We start from the raw sequence: 16,380 nt of genomic DNA, 5'->3' as shown, positions 1-16,380 counted from the left end.
GAATATCATCTCAATAAAATAACCAATTGAACGTTATAAATTAACATATCAAAACTTTTCACTAACATTAAGTAACAATCGAATGAAATCAGAATTTAAGGAGAAAAAAAAAATGTACTAAAATTTTTTGCCGCCACTGTATAAAGAAGATGGAGAAGACGAAATGGAAATAATATTTGGAATGTTTTGTCTGTGCATTGATAAATTAAGTAACAGAAAAAAAATTTGGAACATGTAAAAATATTATGGCCAAGGACTGCAAGGATGTGTAAACAGCCATAGTTTGCTTCTTTGATATGTTTTTGTAAAACAATAGTAGTAATAAGGTATGAAAATATTCTGAAATACCACACTTATGTTTGTACATACATAAGTCATTAAGTTAAATAGTAAACGTTTCTTGGTTTTTCTGGGGGTATAAAATAGGAAAGTCTGAAGTCTCTTTCTAAATAAACTTTGTCGCACTCTTTTTCATGCTGCTAATAGTCTCCTAAATCAGTTTTGGCAATCAAGCAAGTAGTAGAAACAAATTACTAAACACAATTGCAAAAGGTTAAAAACAATCATGTTCATTTGACTTTAGTATCGTTAGCTTTTCGTATGTGGAAAAAAGGTTACATTATTTGATTGGATACGCGATTTTCGAAATAAGACTAAAATTAAATATCAGTTTCTCAAAGAATGAAATTTGCTTAATGAAAAAATGGATTTCACGCAACTTTTGCTATACAGTTTTCCTGTTTTACCATACACTCAAACTCCGTTTATTTGTGGCCCATGAAATATGCTGTCATACAGTGCAGTTGACCTTTGTTTGTTTGGATGTATTACATACTAAGTATGTATGTATGTATGTATGAATGTACAAACATATACATATGGATAAACATGTATTGAATTATTTGTATTTCTTCAGCATCAGTATCAAATTTAAAAATTTTATCATTCAGATAGAAACCCATTGACTTTCCTGCTGTATCTGTAACATTGTAAAATTTTATAATCAAGATTTACATAAATTGCAATTATAGTGTACAAGGCAAAAATTACACAGAAAACTCCACATCCATAGATTAATATGTATGTAAATTTATTCACGTAAAAGGCGTGCATGGTTATGATGCTGTAAAAACAATAAGATCTGTATGAAATCGGAACATCGCTAAACAGAATCACTTTGCCGAAATATTGTGGTTAGTTTATCTAACATGACATGTTTTATACGCATATTATCTTTCAATTTTGGGCAAGACAATACGAACTACAAGAACATATGATCTGCTAAGTGTGACCATCTGTCTGGTGTGGCCATAGCAACGTTTTAAAATAACCGATCTATGTACAGAAATCAATTTGAATCAAATAAAAAAAAATGGCGCCAAATTCAAATTTCGATTCATTTTTATTTATTTAAGCACGATTTGAAATCCACAGAAACTTATTCATAATATGATAATATCAAGAAAAAAAAAAGATTAAAAATTCAATGATTTTCGCGCTTTCACAAATTGTTCATTTGCCTCATAGTTGTAAATTCGGTTCAGTTTATTCTTGCGTCGCTTCTTTAGTTGGGTAAGAAATGTGCCAGGACCTTCACTAGTTGGGGTAGCTGGTACCAATTTGCTGTTTTTGTTGTCCATTGAGTAGCAACTTCTTTCCATTTTTTGCTGGTCCTTTGGAGTCTCCACAATTTTCAAACTATTCAGGCGCTGAAGAATTTGATTAGTTTCAGAACTGAAGCTGGACATGTTTAGATATAGGATGTTGGACTTCTGTTTGGGTACTGATATTCTCTTTTCCACTGCACAACATTTATAAGAAAATTTTGCCACAATTATTTTATGACCTGGTAATAAAGTCTGATGCAAATTGTCAACCATCTGCCATTTATTGCACTACCTGCTCGGTAATTACAAAATTTTCTTGAACAAAATTGCAACTAATCCTTTTGAGTGCGCAGTTGTACAAAACGGCAGGAGCTACTTTAATTGCCACGCTTACACAGATCTTTGAATTCTGATTTAATGCCCGAAAATTGTAGGGCTTTCCGATAGATACATACATATACATATATGTACTTACATTGGGAAATTATTGAAATGAGAAATGCTGATTAAAAGAATATTTTTGGTTTTTTGATTTACTGAACTGGTTCACACACATTTACATCACGTATTTGTATATGTGTAACATATACAGTCAGTTCACAACATTTGAACGCATAAACTATCTAACATTTGGTTAGCAGGCTGCCTGGCATGAGTGAGGTGCACTGGCAGTGTGCGAGAGTGAGAGTGTTTTTGAGTCCCGACTGTGACATAGAACGTTACATTTGTCCCCAGAAAAGAAGGAGCATATTTGGAGCATTGCTGGCACAACGAGTCAATAAATTGGACATAAATTTCAAATTCTAACCAATTGACTAGGAAAGAATAGATAAAACGACAATCAAATCAAAGTGAACTGTGCATTGTGTAACCTGCCGCAAAACTATGCGCCTAAGTGGTCAACCGAATATTGCGAGAGGAATGTCAACGTTTTTTAATTTCAAAGCGATCATATGATTTCCAGAAAACAAATACTGTGCATCAAAAAATCCAAAAAATTGGGACCACAAAAACAAAAATAAAAAAACAACCGAAAACAAGACTATTATTTTGGAGACGCAGCAAGGAAACTTTGATTTGAACACTGGAAAGAACAGGAAAACCATGTACACTATTAACAAGGGACCGAGCAAAATTGTTGCTAAAACACGTCGAGGTGAGCATATTGCTAGCATTTTAATTTGTTAAAATTATAAAGAAAAAATTAAATACAATAAGCCCTTGGAGATTCACATAGAGAGAGGAAATGTTATGTCACAACAAATGGGCAAAAGAGAACGGGCATGCACGTTCTGTCGCACTCTTACGCTCCCTCTCTCTCGCTGTCTCTCTTGAAACATTTGTTTTGCCGGCTTTTACGATATCTAAGTGACATTTTCGTCATCTGATTTGCCAATTAACTTTTCCAGGATTGGCGCAAAATTTTGAAAAATTTGAGAGCATCAAGGAGAGCAGCAAAAAAAACGCCTGTTTTGATTTAAACAGTCCTGAGGAGCATAACAAGTAAGAGAGACAAAAAAAGAAAAAACGGGAAAAAGCAAACGACTTCTTATGCAAACAACAGACAGCACACACACACACACACATTAATAGGGATGGTAGTCTTATCTTGTCATTAATTCATATCCAACCCTATCTAGCACTTTCATGCTAATTGAGAAGACTACACGTGGGTCAAGCCACGGTTATCGGTTCAGATTTTGGTGGCCTCCTCATAGACAGACATTGACTACGCCGCCGCCGTCGACGGCACCATTAAATGACTTTTCCGCGCCACCACTGTGACGTAACAGCAACAATGCGGATGTGAGATGAATGTCAGTTCGAGCAGAATAGACAGTAGACTTTTTACAGGGTACAAAGGGTACATTTGATTTCTAGAGTGAGCATTTAATATTACACAATCTTCGCCAGAGATTTAATTTGCAGATGCTCGAAAGTCGGAGATAACGTTAATGCCAGATGCAGATAGGACCAGTGATAAGAGGGCATATTTAAATTTATAACATTTCATTTATATTCCTGAGTTCATAAATTTTTCATTTTTGATAGAAAATTGGGCACAATGTCTATTTTAAAACAAGTTCAAGTAGTACAAAGGAAATTTTAAAGTACATAGATAGACCATTAAATATTTGTTCTAATGTTATCCATAGTCTCCCTACAGCTCTTTAAGTGACACATGTGATCCATAATGTTGTTTGCATAATAAAGTCATCGACATCTATGTATCTGTTCATTGCCATAGTTTTATTTATATGTACATACATATATAATGGATGTTTATTTTTTTTTTTTTGCAGTATACCACGCCCAGTTTTCCAACAAAGTTTCGCTTCGAAGCGTATAACTCCCACAAAGTTGATTGAAGATGAAGTAATTACACCTCAGCACGAGGAAATCATTCGCTATATTAATGATTGTGAGTTAAAGATACATTTAAAAGCATTCATTTTAAATTAATATCTGTAAATATTTCAGCCTGGAACATATTGGTTGCACAAAATCCATACGATTTGTCATCATCCAGTAGTACAGATAAGCCTTCAGAGAAACTTATGGCCGATGCCAACAATAATAACGCCAGCAATCCAGTGGACAGCATTATAGCAAATACACCAGTTGCGACTTCCGCGGCAGTGTGGGTTGAGCCACCTAGCCCGGCGTTAAATGATTTTAAGCCGTTCGATTTGGAGACATGGTGGGGTCGGCGCTTGTTCCACAACATCACCAAGAGCCTTTAAGCAATTGGGGATCACTCTACTCCTCGTTTTATATCTCTCTCGCTCTTGGTAACTTCTAGTTAACCCCGCGTGCTTCCTTTTCTACTTTCGACTGCAAACAGTGTAAAGAGAATGAAAGAGAATGAAAAACAAAAACAACTGAACTATAGATATAATTTAACCGAACCCCCAGGCATGTGGTTTTAGTTACTCAATTAGTGGCTAAGCAGAAATACCATGTATTGTTTTTTATTTTTATTATTTTTTTTTTCAATCAACGACTATTCATTAAAACATAATCAAATACATAAGCGTACATTTTAGGAAAATATTAGAGTCATTGTAAATAAGAGGACATTTTTGTTAGTCTATGTTATATATATTGTGTATATATTAAGGCAAGACGAGAATATTACAAACGTGTTAGAATTGGTAGATTTAATTCTAGTTCACTTATAGCATCGCATAATGTTAAATATTCACACGTTTTTATTATACAATGTTTAGTGTATAAAATAAAAATCACAATGGGAGCTTGCAATGTAATAGATTTTTTTATGAAATTAATTAAAAAGTACACAACTTTTTGTATTTCTATTAATTAGTCTTTTAAAACATTACCAATTTGTTAAAACCGCTGGCCGAACATAGGGCACATTTCAAATCACCATTTATTATCACAACAATTCAAAATCGAAACTCCCGCGAATGTTGCCATTCAAGAAGTGTTGGAAAGCACAAAGTTTTGGTGGCGCCACCTCGATTAAAATTCAGCATGGGAAATTATCGATATCAATAGTAGCTATAAACGTCGATAATGGTGTTGTGAAACAAAATGGGATAATAAATAAAAAAAAACCAAACAAATCTATTAATGTAAAAAAATTGTATACGTTTAGTCGCTTCGTGGTAGTAGTAGAAACTGCAAAATGGTATGTTTAATATTTTTGTATTTTTTTCGTTCGTGCGAACAATTGGCATAACAACTGACTGAATAAAAGTTATACAAATAGTGCGAGAGTAGTGATTTATGCATATTGAGAAGCGGATTGTGGATAGACTTCAGCTCTTCGTACGCGCATCATTAGCGTTTAGACTTTGAACAACGAAGCCCAAAACCAACTAAATTAGATAATTGGATGAACTCATTAAATTACTAAAATAAATGTACATATTAGACAATATGTTACAGTTGCAGAGGGTATTATAAAATTGGTCAGATGTTTGTAACGCACATAAGGAGACGTTTCCGACCCCATAAGGTATATATATTCTTGATCAGCATGAGAAGCTGAGTCAATATAGCCATGTCCGTCTGTCCTTCTGTGGAAATCAACTTCACGCTGCCATCTTAAGAGCTATCGGGATGAAACTTGATATTTGAGCTACTTATAGCCCGGAGCAGATAAAGTATGAAAATTGTCAGGATCGGACCACTATATCAAATTAATATAACTAAAACATAGATGTAAAAATTGGAGTATCTCTATGAAATTTACTAATATAATAGTTTTGGATATAAAACATCAGATCCCGAAATTTCAATCAGATTGGATAAATTTAACACAAGTTACAGTCAATATAAATGGGCTCTACTACGTCATTGCTTGAAATCCACAGAGCAGCTGAGCACACGCATACACACACAGACGAGACGCTAAGTAAACTGTATGTGTATGCGTGCCAATCGCAGCATGCAGCATGGGGTAGAAGAAGAAAACGAAATGGAAATGATATTTGGAAGGTTTTGTCTGTGCATTGATGATAAAAGAGAAAAAGAGTTTGGAACAGAAAAAGAGTTTGGAACATGTAAAAATACTATGACCAAGGACTGCAAGGGTAGGTATATAAACTTCGGCACAGCCGAAGTTAGGTTCTTTTATTTTTTTTTTTTTAAATTTCTACCCTTTTTTACCGTTGCAGAAGATATAATGATTTTGGTCAGATAGATGTTTGTAACGCAGAGGAGACGTTTTCGACCTCATAAAGTAGATACATACATACAGCTGCGAGCAAAAAATAGTAGTAGCATCACCCATTTTATAAATAGCATAGAAAGTTCGGCCTGTTAGTAATTATATTATAAACAGAAAACACTCCATTTTGATTTTTCGAAAATAATGAAGATTTAGTGTCAATAGTGCCAAATTGAGGCGAGCAAAGTAATAGTAGCACATATTTTCGAGAGCACAAAATTTTAAAATATAGAATTTTATTCCAGGTAAAAAGTATCAAAATAAAAAACAAGTTAATATCAGCATTTTGTAAATTAGTGGCTTCTTCATTGTTCCCCAGTACGGTTGTGCAGCGACGCGGCATGGAATCTATCAGTTTCTGGCACCTTTCTTGTGTTATGGACTTTCATGTACTCTCTATATCAGTCCAAGGACCTATTTAGTGGTTGGCTGCAGCAGCTACTCCCTTCTTAACGTTGCACCACAAATTTTCGATCGGGCTCAGATCAGGCGACTGTGCCAACAAAGTGATATCTTCTCTTCGTCATGTGGTACCTTTACTTCCTCAATAATTTTAACGGACACATGTTTGTCCATGATGCCTTCTATGCAGCATATGTATAGGACCAACACCGTATTAGGAAAAACAGCCTGACACCAACACACTTCATCTGCCATGTTTAATAGTCTTGGTGGTATACTGTGGACTGTACCCCGTGTTTCTCTGTCGACGAATATAAAGCCTAGATCCCCCCTCTCCAAACATCACAATTTTTAACTCATCTGACCACAGTATGTTGCGCCATTTCTCCACAGGCCATTTTATGTGGAATTTTGAGCATTCAATCCGTTCTTCTATGATCCTCTGTGAGAGAAGCGGATTTTTCCGAGCGCTGCGAGTGTATAAGTTATTTTCAGGTAACTCTGACCGCACTGTCCAAAGACTGGCCAACACTTCAAGCTCTTCCTGGATCTCCACAGCAGATGTAAACGGGCGAAGCCTTGAGTCTCGTACTATTTTTTTTTCTAATTTGGGCGAGATTTTAAGCTTTCGGCCACGTCTTTCTGATATTTTTCACATTTTGAATGCATTTTGAACTGCAGTTGCGGAGCACTTAAAAATTTCTTAGACTTCTATGCAAGTTTTGCCCTCATCCAAAAGGTTTCTGATCTCAAAAGACACATGCGTTCCCCGGCCCATTTAAGTCTGCAAATTGGAATTCTTTAATGAATCTTCTATCGTGAACATTGACCACATCAAATAGAGCAAAAAAACCGACCTTCTAGCAATAGTTTAAGTTTCCTGCAAAGAAAGATCCTTCACTACTATTATTTTACTCGCTCTAAATTTGTCAAATAAGCTTAAAGATGAAGTAGCAAAAAAGTTAAGTCTCCAAGTAAAGTTAAAATGTAATGGACAAGTGTTAAACATTGCTGATAAGGACTCTTATAGGTGTTAAACAGATCGGAATATTACCTCGGAAGTTATAATAATAAATATCGGCAACTGTTTCGCAATACTATTTTTTTGCTGGCAACTGTACAGCTGCGAAGTTAAAAAAAATAGCATTTTGCTGAAGTAATGTGTTAAATGAATTCAAAGATTTAATTTAAGGTTCAAGGAACATGTGAATACGTTTTTGAACGTGAAATATTTACTACTAATGAAAGCAAAAAAAAAATTATAATAATATCGAACGTTTTCAAATATTTTTATGGAACTTCTTGAAACACTCAAAAAATACCCGAAACTAAAAATGGCACCAATGGTATTATAAAATTGGTCAGATGTTTGTAACGCACAGAAGGAGATGTTTCCGACCCAATAGAGTATATATATTCTTGATAATCATGAGAAGCTGAGTCGATACAGTCCGTTTCGCCGTTGGTGCGTAAGCTATCGGGCTGAAATTTTTGTTTTCTATGCTTTTTATTACATGCGTGAGATCAAGTATGAAAATCTCTCAGATCGGACCATTATATCATACAGTGACATACGAACACAAGTTACAGGCAATATGAATCGGCTCTGCTCAAGTGCTGCCTGCTGCCTACAACGCTAAGGAAACTCTATGCGTATGCGTACGGTGGTTTGCTTGGGGAATGAGGAAAGAAGAAGAAAAAATTTTAGCAGAAAGAGTAATAATTTGAATGTTTTGTTTGTGTATTGGTGAATTGAATTGCAGGATAAGAATTTTAAACATGTAAAATATTATTGCCAAGGACTGCAAGGGTATATAATAGAGGTCTGCATGATTGTATTCACTTCCAACACCATAGTACTGTACAGTAGTTAAGTGTTTTTAAAAATACTGTACTCATTCTTTGCTGTACAGTATATTCGAGTAGCTAGAAGAACCGAGTACAACATTTTTACTGTACTCACTTGGAGTGAGTGACAGGAATAAATGTACTTTTCGTAAGTGAGTACAGTATATGTCACTTTTTTTCATGTACACCACTGGTACAGTGAATATGTGTTCTCATTTATCTGTACAGATGAGTATAATATTCTACATAGCGCATATTTTGATGTTCTGAGTTGGTGGAAAAACAACAAACAGCAATTTCCCTTGCTTTTTAAGATGGCTTGCAAATTATTAGCCGTTCCTGCGAGCTGTGCAGCATCAGACAGAGCTTTCTTTGTTGCTAAACACTTTACTAATTATAAACGCTGTAAAATCGCAACCACAAATGATAAGGTGAATAAGATTATTTTCTGGCACACAAATGTTAAAGTTTTATATAATGAGTTATTTTCTGAAATAAATTTGTAATAATAAAAGCTATATTGGCTATCTTTTTTTAAAACTTTTCTTGCAATAAGCAAATAATCTTAACTCACTGTACAGTAAGTGAAATTTACACTAATATAGTGTACAGTAAAAGTACTGTACACCAATTTTAGTGTACTCATTAACTGTTGTACAACATGAAAGTAAGTGAGAAGTCTAGCTGTCGATCCTAAAAATTTGTACAGTATTCACTTGCACCCATTTAAAACTGTACAGAAAAAAGGTTTACACGTTTTTAGAATGAATGATTCATTTGCTATATATAAATTTCGTCAGAGCTGAAGTTGGCTTCTTTGATATTCAAATATTTACTTAAAATGGAAAAAAAAATACCAAAGAAGCTAACTTGGGCAATGCCGAAGTTTTTATACCCTTGCCGTCTTTGGCAATAAAATTTTTACTTTTTGAAATTTCTTTCCCTGCAACTCAATTCATCAATACACAAACAAAACATTATTGCTCTACAATTTTGTCTTCTTCTTTCATCATTCCCTAAGCAAAGCACGGCACGCATACACGCAGTTCATGTAGCGTTGTGTCTGTGTGTGTATGCGTGTGCTCTGTTGATTTGATGATGACGTAGTAGGCAGCAAGCAGCGCTTGAGCCTATATTGACTATAACTTGTGTTCTATATATCCGATCGGATTGAAATTTTGGGATCTGAGGTTTTATATCCAATACTATCAAATTGGTAAATTTCTGCAAATATGTTTCTTCTAGATCTATATGATATAGTAGTCCGATCCTGGCGATTTTCATACTTTACCTTACCCGGGTAATAAAAAGCCCCAAAAATTTCATCCCGATAGCTCTTAAGATGGCTGAGATACCCTCTGCAAGGGTATACAAATCTATTTAACGCATAGAAGAATTTTCCGGCCATATGAAGTATATATATTCTTGATCAGCACGACGAGTTCATATAGCTATGTCTGTCCGTCCGTCTGGATCAACGCAAACTCCTCCTAGACCGTAAGAGCTACAGAGAAATTTTGCATGTATATACTGCACAGTTTGTATGTCTCGGATTCAGCCGGATCGGACCACTATATCATATAGCTCCCATACAAACCGCAAGGTCACGAACAGTGACTTTTCTTAATAACTTCGTTATTTTCTATTGTCGTGAATTTAATATTGGTGAGTTTATTAAACATATAAACGACTGTGCCAAATTTGATCAAGATCGGGTAACCATATCATACAGCCTCCATAGGAACATTCGGTCGAAAACAGTGACTTTTCTGAATAACTCCGTTACTTTTGACGCGATTGCTTTAAAATTAAACATTTGTTGGTTTAATATATCTGTTAATGACCGTGCCGAATTTGATCAAGATCAGGTGACTATATCATATAGTTCCTATAGGAATGATCGGTGGTAAACAGTGACTTTGATCAATAATTTCGTTATTTCCTATGCTAAGATTGTGGGCCGTTCGTTCCCAAACATTTGATATTTTAGATAAAACGTAACGGATATAGGTAAGAAAAGAGTAACAAAAAAATTGCAAGGGTATACAAACTTTGACGTGGTCGAAGTTAGCTTTGGTTTTTTCTCCTGGGTCTATTTGGAGTTCTGTGGACGCCGGACGTATGCTCTAGAGACTTTTCCACCATACATGACATTTTTGCTTTCATCAGTCCATAGCACGTGTCTCCACTTTTGGACAGGCCAATTCTCATGATCTTTGGCACTTAAGGCGATTGCCAATATATCGACGTTCAGGCTTTCAAATTGTTCTTCAGAAGGTAGTTGCGCACTATTTAGACGCTAGTCAAGATGTTCAAGTCCTTTTTCAGAAAGCTTACAGCCTTTAACGGATCCTTATTGCTCTGTTGCATCTGTTTGAAATTGATCGCATTTCAAATCATTTTGTTGGAACAACCAACCAATTTTCAAACTTAACGATAGGATAGGATCCAATATCTGGTTTTGGATGAACTGTTGCTTTTCCCGATCCATTATATTTAAAAGTTTCGAATTTTTTTTAGTGCTAGTTCTTTTAAAATCGACTTTGATGTGTTTTTTACAATGCAATCCTGCGAAATATGATGGTATTTTGCACAATACTGCAAGTGGTGCTATCTTAGTTTTTGGTATTTTTTGAGTATTTTAACAAGTTCCGTCAAAAACTTTGTATACATTGGATATTATTAATTTTTTTATTTTTTATTCCATTAATATTTTACGTTTAAAACTGTGTTCAGATATTCCTTAAACATTAAATTAAATGTAAGAATCCTTTAAACACATAACCTCAGCAAGTGAGAAGCTGAGCCGAAATAGCCATGTTCGTCTGTCTCTCCGTCGCTGTGTATTAGAGAGCTGCATGAATGACAGAAGAAGTACGTTTTATTTAAAAATGTTGAAAACGAAATGAACAATGATGTCAGACTCAGTTGCACAAAAATTATGCGTTGCTATACTTCGAATGCATTCGAATCCCAATATTGATTTTAGTATTTAGAATTTATATATGATCCACTCATATACAGCTGCGGACAAAACTTTACATACGACCAAGTTTGTGCGTTTTCCCAGGAAGCAGTACTAACCATTCAAAAAATAAATACGCCATAATTTTGGGGAAAAACAGTTATAATTATTTGAAAAAACCTAGCAAAAAAATTTTGAAGTATGGAAGTTATCGGCAAAAAACAAAAAAATGTCTTTCAAAACCCAAAACGAGTGGATGGAAAATAATAAAAAACACATGGCGTTATGTTTCTACGGAATCATTTGTTTTATTGCATTGTTATCATGCATTCAATTAAATTAATTTGCGTTTTCCGTGAGTGAATTGAATAAATAAAGTAATTAAGTCGTCTAGCCGACTTCGGTATACTATGTATATGTCTGTATATTAAATTCTTTTTAGCACTTTAGACCGCCTCGTAAAACTCGTTTATACGAATATTTTGCGTGTTTCTAGTCCGATTTTAATCAAATTTGGTAGTTCGGTAGAAATAAATAAGCTATATATTTATATATAAAAACCTTGTGTACCAAATTTGTCTACGATATATTTGATAGAGGCAATCGGTTTTTTCCAAATTATGGAAGCGGAAGTGGGCGTGGCAAAATATTAAAATAATTATAATCTGCGCGCATACTAAGCAAGTCCACAGAATTTACTAAATTTAGTGACTTTAACTTTGTTGGTTTTCAGTTTTATTTAATTTGCGGGGGCTGAAGGGGGCGTGGCAAAATATGAAATAAACTTGATCACCGTAGGTAGTATAGTCTACATACCAAATTTCCTGACTCTAGTTCTTTTATCCTCTGAGATATAGGTGTTCATACGAACAATCAGACGGACATGGGTAGATCGACTAGGCTGTTGAAGCTGATCAAGAATATATATACTTTATGGGGTCGGAAAAGTTTCCTTCTGCCTGTTACACACATTTTGGCGACTTTAATATACCATTTTCCTATAGGGGTGTATGGTATAAATACGGCAAAAAAATGCCAAATAAATTTTAGAAATGTAGATCGGCCCCCTCACTCGTGTGCAAAGTAGCAACTCGAAGATTCTTACCCAAAAATGCTGCTGAATTTCAAAGAGAGAGAAACAAATTTATTATTATTATTATTAAAGCATAGGATAATAGTTATAAACTATCAACCTAACTATATTTTACAAGCACTGGCAACTTAGGCCTTCGGCTTAGACGAAAACTACATCCATACACTAGCCTGGGATTCGAACCCGGATCCTCGTTGTTCAGTTGACTAAATGACTGGGCCACTTAGACAACTCATCTACCGAGGACTGCAACCAAATTTATTAAATTTTTTATTTTGATCAAAAAGTATATTTCTTTTATTTGCAAACTTATTACACTAATGGATTCTGTAAAATAATTTTATTTGCTGCTTCCCGTTAGAGCGTCATCCGGATATAACAATGTAAAATCGTCGGTCACTCAAGCGTCGTTATACCGAATTTCACGGTACTTAATTAAGAAAATCTTAAATAAAAAATAGCAAGGATTATTTTTTAATTTAACGATAACTTATAACACAAACGGCCCTGTGTTGTTTTAATGTGTAGAGAATTCAATTTTTTGCATTACTTGTCGATTCGATTTCTAAATTTTATGAAACAGCAAAGATATAAAATTCAGAGACCATTTCGTCCAAATAGAAGTTTACTCCATATCAAGTTGTGGCGGTGATTTTGAACTGCCTTTTTTATTACAGATTTGTGAGTTCTCACGTTGAAAGTCAAAATCTATGAAGAGAAAAGACTTAACTGAATTGCATGTTTGGAGAAGCTTTGCATTTTTCGTATTATTATTCTTTATTTAGACAATTAATATGATATACAATTAACACGACTTGATTTTGGCGTTTCATACATTTTCGGAAAGGACCCTCTCATTGAACAAACAACACTTTCTAGAAGTAACTGTGTTCTAATCTAGCTACCCCCTGGCCTGCGCCATCTGTTTGTAGAAAAAGCAGTGGTTCGGGAGATCTTTTGCCGCCCCATGAGTGGAATCTCTGCTTCTTGCCCAGTACAACTGAATTTCTTTTCTCGTCCCGCTGCAATTGCGACTTGATACGACAGCGTTCGATGACTGCGTCCCGAATTATGGTTGCGAATTCCACGTCATTGAACTGGGCCATAAGCAGCTTAAAGAAGGCCCAAATCTCACCTCTCTGCGATGTGGGTGGCGGGGCATAGTGCCTAAAAATCCAACCATCGGCAAGAGGTCCATCTTCCGTATTCACTGGCCTTGAATTGTATGCATCGCAGACGTCTTCAAAACTGAGTATGGCCTGTAGAATGAATTTCCTATATTTGGTCAATTGAAGCTCACAAGTACCCAGTTGCTCCTGATCCGAGCTAAGATGTGTTATGGGCGTGGCATACAAATGCCTCGAAAGACCCACTATAAGAAGCAATCGCCAAATGCTGAACATGTTCCTGAGAATCCACTTGGCCAACTGGTGAAGCAATTGCCCTATTCAGTCACTTATATAGCTAAGTCGCTACACCCACTCGGATGCTCGCTCTTTCAGTTATCTAGGTTCTCTTTCTCTATCACTCTTCAAGTGTTGGCTGTTGACAGCACAATTTTTGAAGTCCATAAAATAATTATAAAACGTTTGTCGTTCACATTTTCCAAGTCGTTGCACACGGCGTTGCTAAATAAATACGCGTATTAATAAGCGAAGCATGTCCTTAGTCCTTTTGCAACAAGTGTCATAAATTTTCACTGCCGTTCGTGGGTACGTACGTCTTTTTTCACGCTTGGAGTATATTTATTAATCCTTTCCACATAGAGAGATAAACGTGACTCTGGACTCTAGTGGGGCTGCTAGCTGCCTTTTATACGGATCTATGTGTCGTATATGTACGTGAGCATGGCGGCAAGAACGTTCATTAGTTTGTGGGCTGGCGGTTACGCCCCTCTAAAGTCAGTAGTCACTTGGGACAAATTGCTCGCTGATTAGCAAGCAAGCGTATGAAATTAATCATATGCAAATATTGCAAACTTTCTCTTTCTTTTTTTATAGCTTCTTTCTGTGTCGCAATTGGTTGGCTAGCTCTTTAATTTACTCAAAAACGTGATGAACAGAAATGCGAGTGGGTGACAAGTCGATTTGTGGTGGCTTTGCTCTCACTGTATCCAGCAAATTGCTTGAGGTTTAGCATAAATATTCATTCGGTATGCCGCTTTGTATAGGTGAAAAACGAGGGCACAAATCTTTGTACAATTACACACTTTTTCTTTCATCAAAAAATCATATACAGCATTTATATGTAGCATATACATAGATACATCATATAGGTATTAATACATATGTATATAGCACAAACTCTTAACACACAGGATTACTTGGAGTTGATTGTAAAAATTTACCACATTCATCTTTAAGCCAAGGATCTTCGAATACAGCGATATATAACAGCCAAAAGGGGTCTTCACCGGCCTTTTATAATATAGTAGGGGAGAGGGCCCAGTTATGACCCGGGTTTTGAAAAACCTCGAAATTTTTTCTTCAGTTCCGTAAAATTAAAAATTAAGAAGTTTAACATTTAAATATTAACCAAACGCACCTTTTTTCCAAAGAATGTATGTTTATTTGAGTTACTCAAAAAATTTTGGAACAGATTTAATTTGGATAACTTTTTTTAGGCCGAAAAAAAGTGGCCCAGTTATGACTCACCTTAAGAAATTCACTGAAAATAAGAAAATATGAAAGGAATGTCACACCAATTGTTGTAATTTTATGATTTATTTATTATGTAGGCCTTCAATGGCAAAAATAATGAAACAAAAACAAAAGAAAATGGCCATAAATGACAAAGATTTTTATTCCTCGGCGTCCATGTCACTTTCGCAGTTGTTGCATGTGAAATAACTTGCTTGCATGTTAGCGCACTTTGAATGAACATTCCCGATCGAGATCTTCCAGAATATTCTCGGACAAACTGTTCTCAATATGTAAATTTCCTTTCCTTGTTTTTAAACAACAACAAAAATGTTGCAATTTGGCAATTTTACATGATCCTATTGCAAAAAAAAAAATGGGGCATAACTGGGCTAAGTCATAACGGGCCTTTTTATAGTTTAAAGTTTATTTGTAGGGGAGAGGGCCCAGTTGTGACTCAGGCCCAGTTATGACATTCTCAAATATTTTTGAAATGCGGTATTGAATTACAGTTTGAGCCCTGTAAATCATGTTTGTCAGACGTTCTGCAGTTTTTGGACAGACCCCAACGTTAATAATCGTATTGTATATACGCGTACCAAACATCGTTTTGAAAATCGTGCGAAAAAGTTTTTTTCCATTTTTTTCAAAGTACCAAAATTTTGTGAAATCAACAGTGAAAAGATGAGTGCAATGCATCAAAGTATTGTATTTGCCGTATATTTTGTGATTCTATAAAAATTTATGTGATTATGTAGTGTATATAAAAAATATAGATATAAACTTTAAACTATAAAAAGGCCCGGTTATGACTCAGCTGGGGTGCCCAGTTATGTCCCATTTTTTTTTGCACTCGGATTATGTAAAATTATCAAATTCCAACATTTTTGTTGTTGTTTAACAACAAGGAAAGGAAATTTACATATTGAGACCAGTTTGTCCAAGAATATTCTGGAAGATCTCGATCGGGAATGTTCATTCGAAGTGCGCTAATATGCAAGCAAATTATTTCGCTTGCAAAAACTGCGAAAGTGACATGGACGACAAGGGCTTAAAATCGTTCTCATTTATGGCCATTTTCTTTTGGGTTTTTCATTGTTTTTGGCTTTGAAGCCCTTCAAAATAAG

General features: G+C 35.2%; 4 protein-coding genes and 1 long non-coding RNA gene across 5 annotated transcripts in view; 2 read left to right on the top strand and 3 right to left on the bottom strand.

Moving 5' to 3' along the window:
• Positions 1-568: 568 nt before the first annotated feature.
• Positions 569-1,367, bottom strand: LOC124460596. The gene is made up of 2 exons (XR_006954500.1): positions 1,051-1,367; positions 569-979 (listed from the first exon to the last, which is right to left on the bottom strand). It is a non-coding gene; the product is annotated as an uncharacterized LOC124460596 (long non-coding RNA).
• A 16-nt stretch (positions 1,368-1,383) lies between these two features.
• Positions 1,384-1,799, bottom strand: LOC6651970 (protein Z600). Its single transcript, XM_002074388.3, has one exon. The coding sequence runs from the start codon at positions 1,746-1,748 to the stop codon at positions 1,476-1,478; it is 273 nt and encodes a 90-aa protein (XP_002074424.1). The 5' UTR covers positions 1,749-1,799; the 3' UTR covers positions 1,384-1,475.
• Positions 1,800-2,277: 478 nt separating this feature from the next.
• LOC6651969 lies at positions 2,278-4,876 on the top strand. The gene is made up of 4 exons (XM_002074387.4): positions 2,278-2,763; positions 3,017-3,110; positions 3,911-4,029; positions 4,089-4,876. Exons 1-4 carry the CDS (start codon positions 2,712-2,714, stop codon positions 4,349-4,351), a joined length of 528 nt encoding a protein of 175 aa, XP_002074423.1. The 5' UTR covers positions 2,278-2,711; the 3' UTR covers positions 4,352-4,876.
• Positions 4,877-5,130: 254 nt separating this feature from the next.
• LOC6651967 (COMM domain-containing protein 4) overlaps positions 5,131-16,380 on the top strand; it is a 32,290-nt gene continuing 21,040 nt past the window's right edge. Inside the window, exon 1 of the mRNA XM_023180976.2 lies at positions 5,131-5,262. Coding sequence (XP_023036744.1) covers positions 5,260-5,262 — 3 coding nt within the window. The 5' untranslated portion in view covers positions 5,131-5,259. The remainder of the gene's footprint in view (positions 5,263-16,380) is intronic.
• LOC6651968 (leucokinin) lies at positions 13,379-14,554 on the bottom strand. Its single transcript, XM_002074386.4, has one exon. It carries the CDS (start codon positions 14,015-14,017, stop codon positions 13,490-13,492), a length of 528 nt encoding a protein of 175 aa, XP_002074422.1. The 5' UTR covers positions 14,018-14,554; the 3' UTR covers positions 13,379-13,489.

Source organism: Drosophila willistoni (assembly GCF_018902025.1).
Source record: "Drosophila willistoni isolate 14030-0811.24 chromosome XR unlocalized genomic scaffold, UCI_dwil_1.1 Seg106, whole genome shotgun sequence".
Lineage (NCBI taxonomy): Eukaryota > Metazoa > Arthropoda > Insecta > Diptera > Drosophilidae > Drosophila > Drosophila willistoni.
The sequence above is the reverse complement of the archived record's forward strand: the minus strand, read 5'-3'. Positions and strand labels throughout refer to the sequence as shown.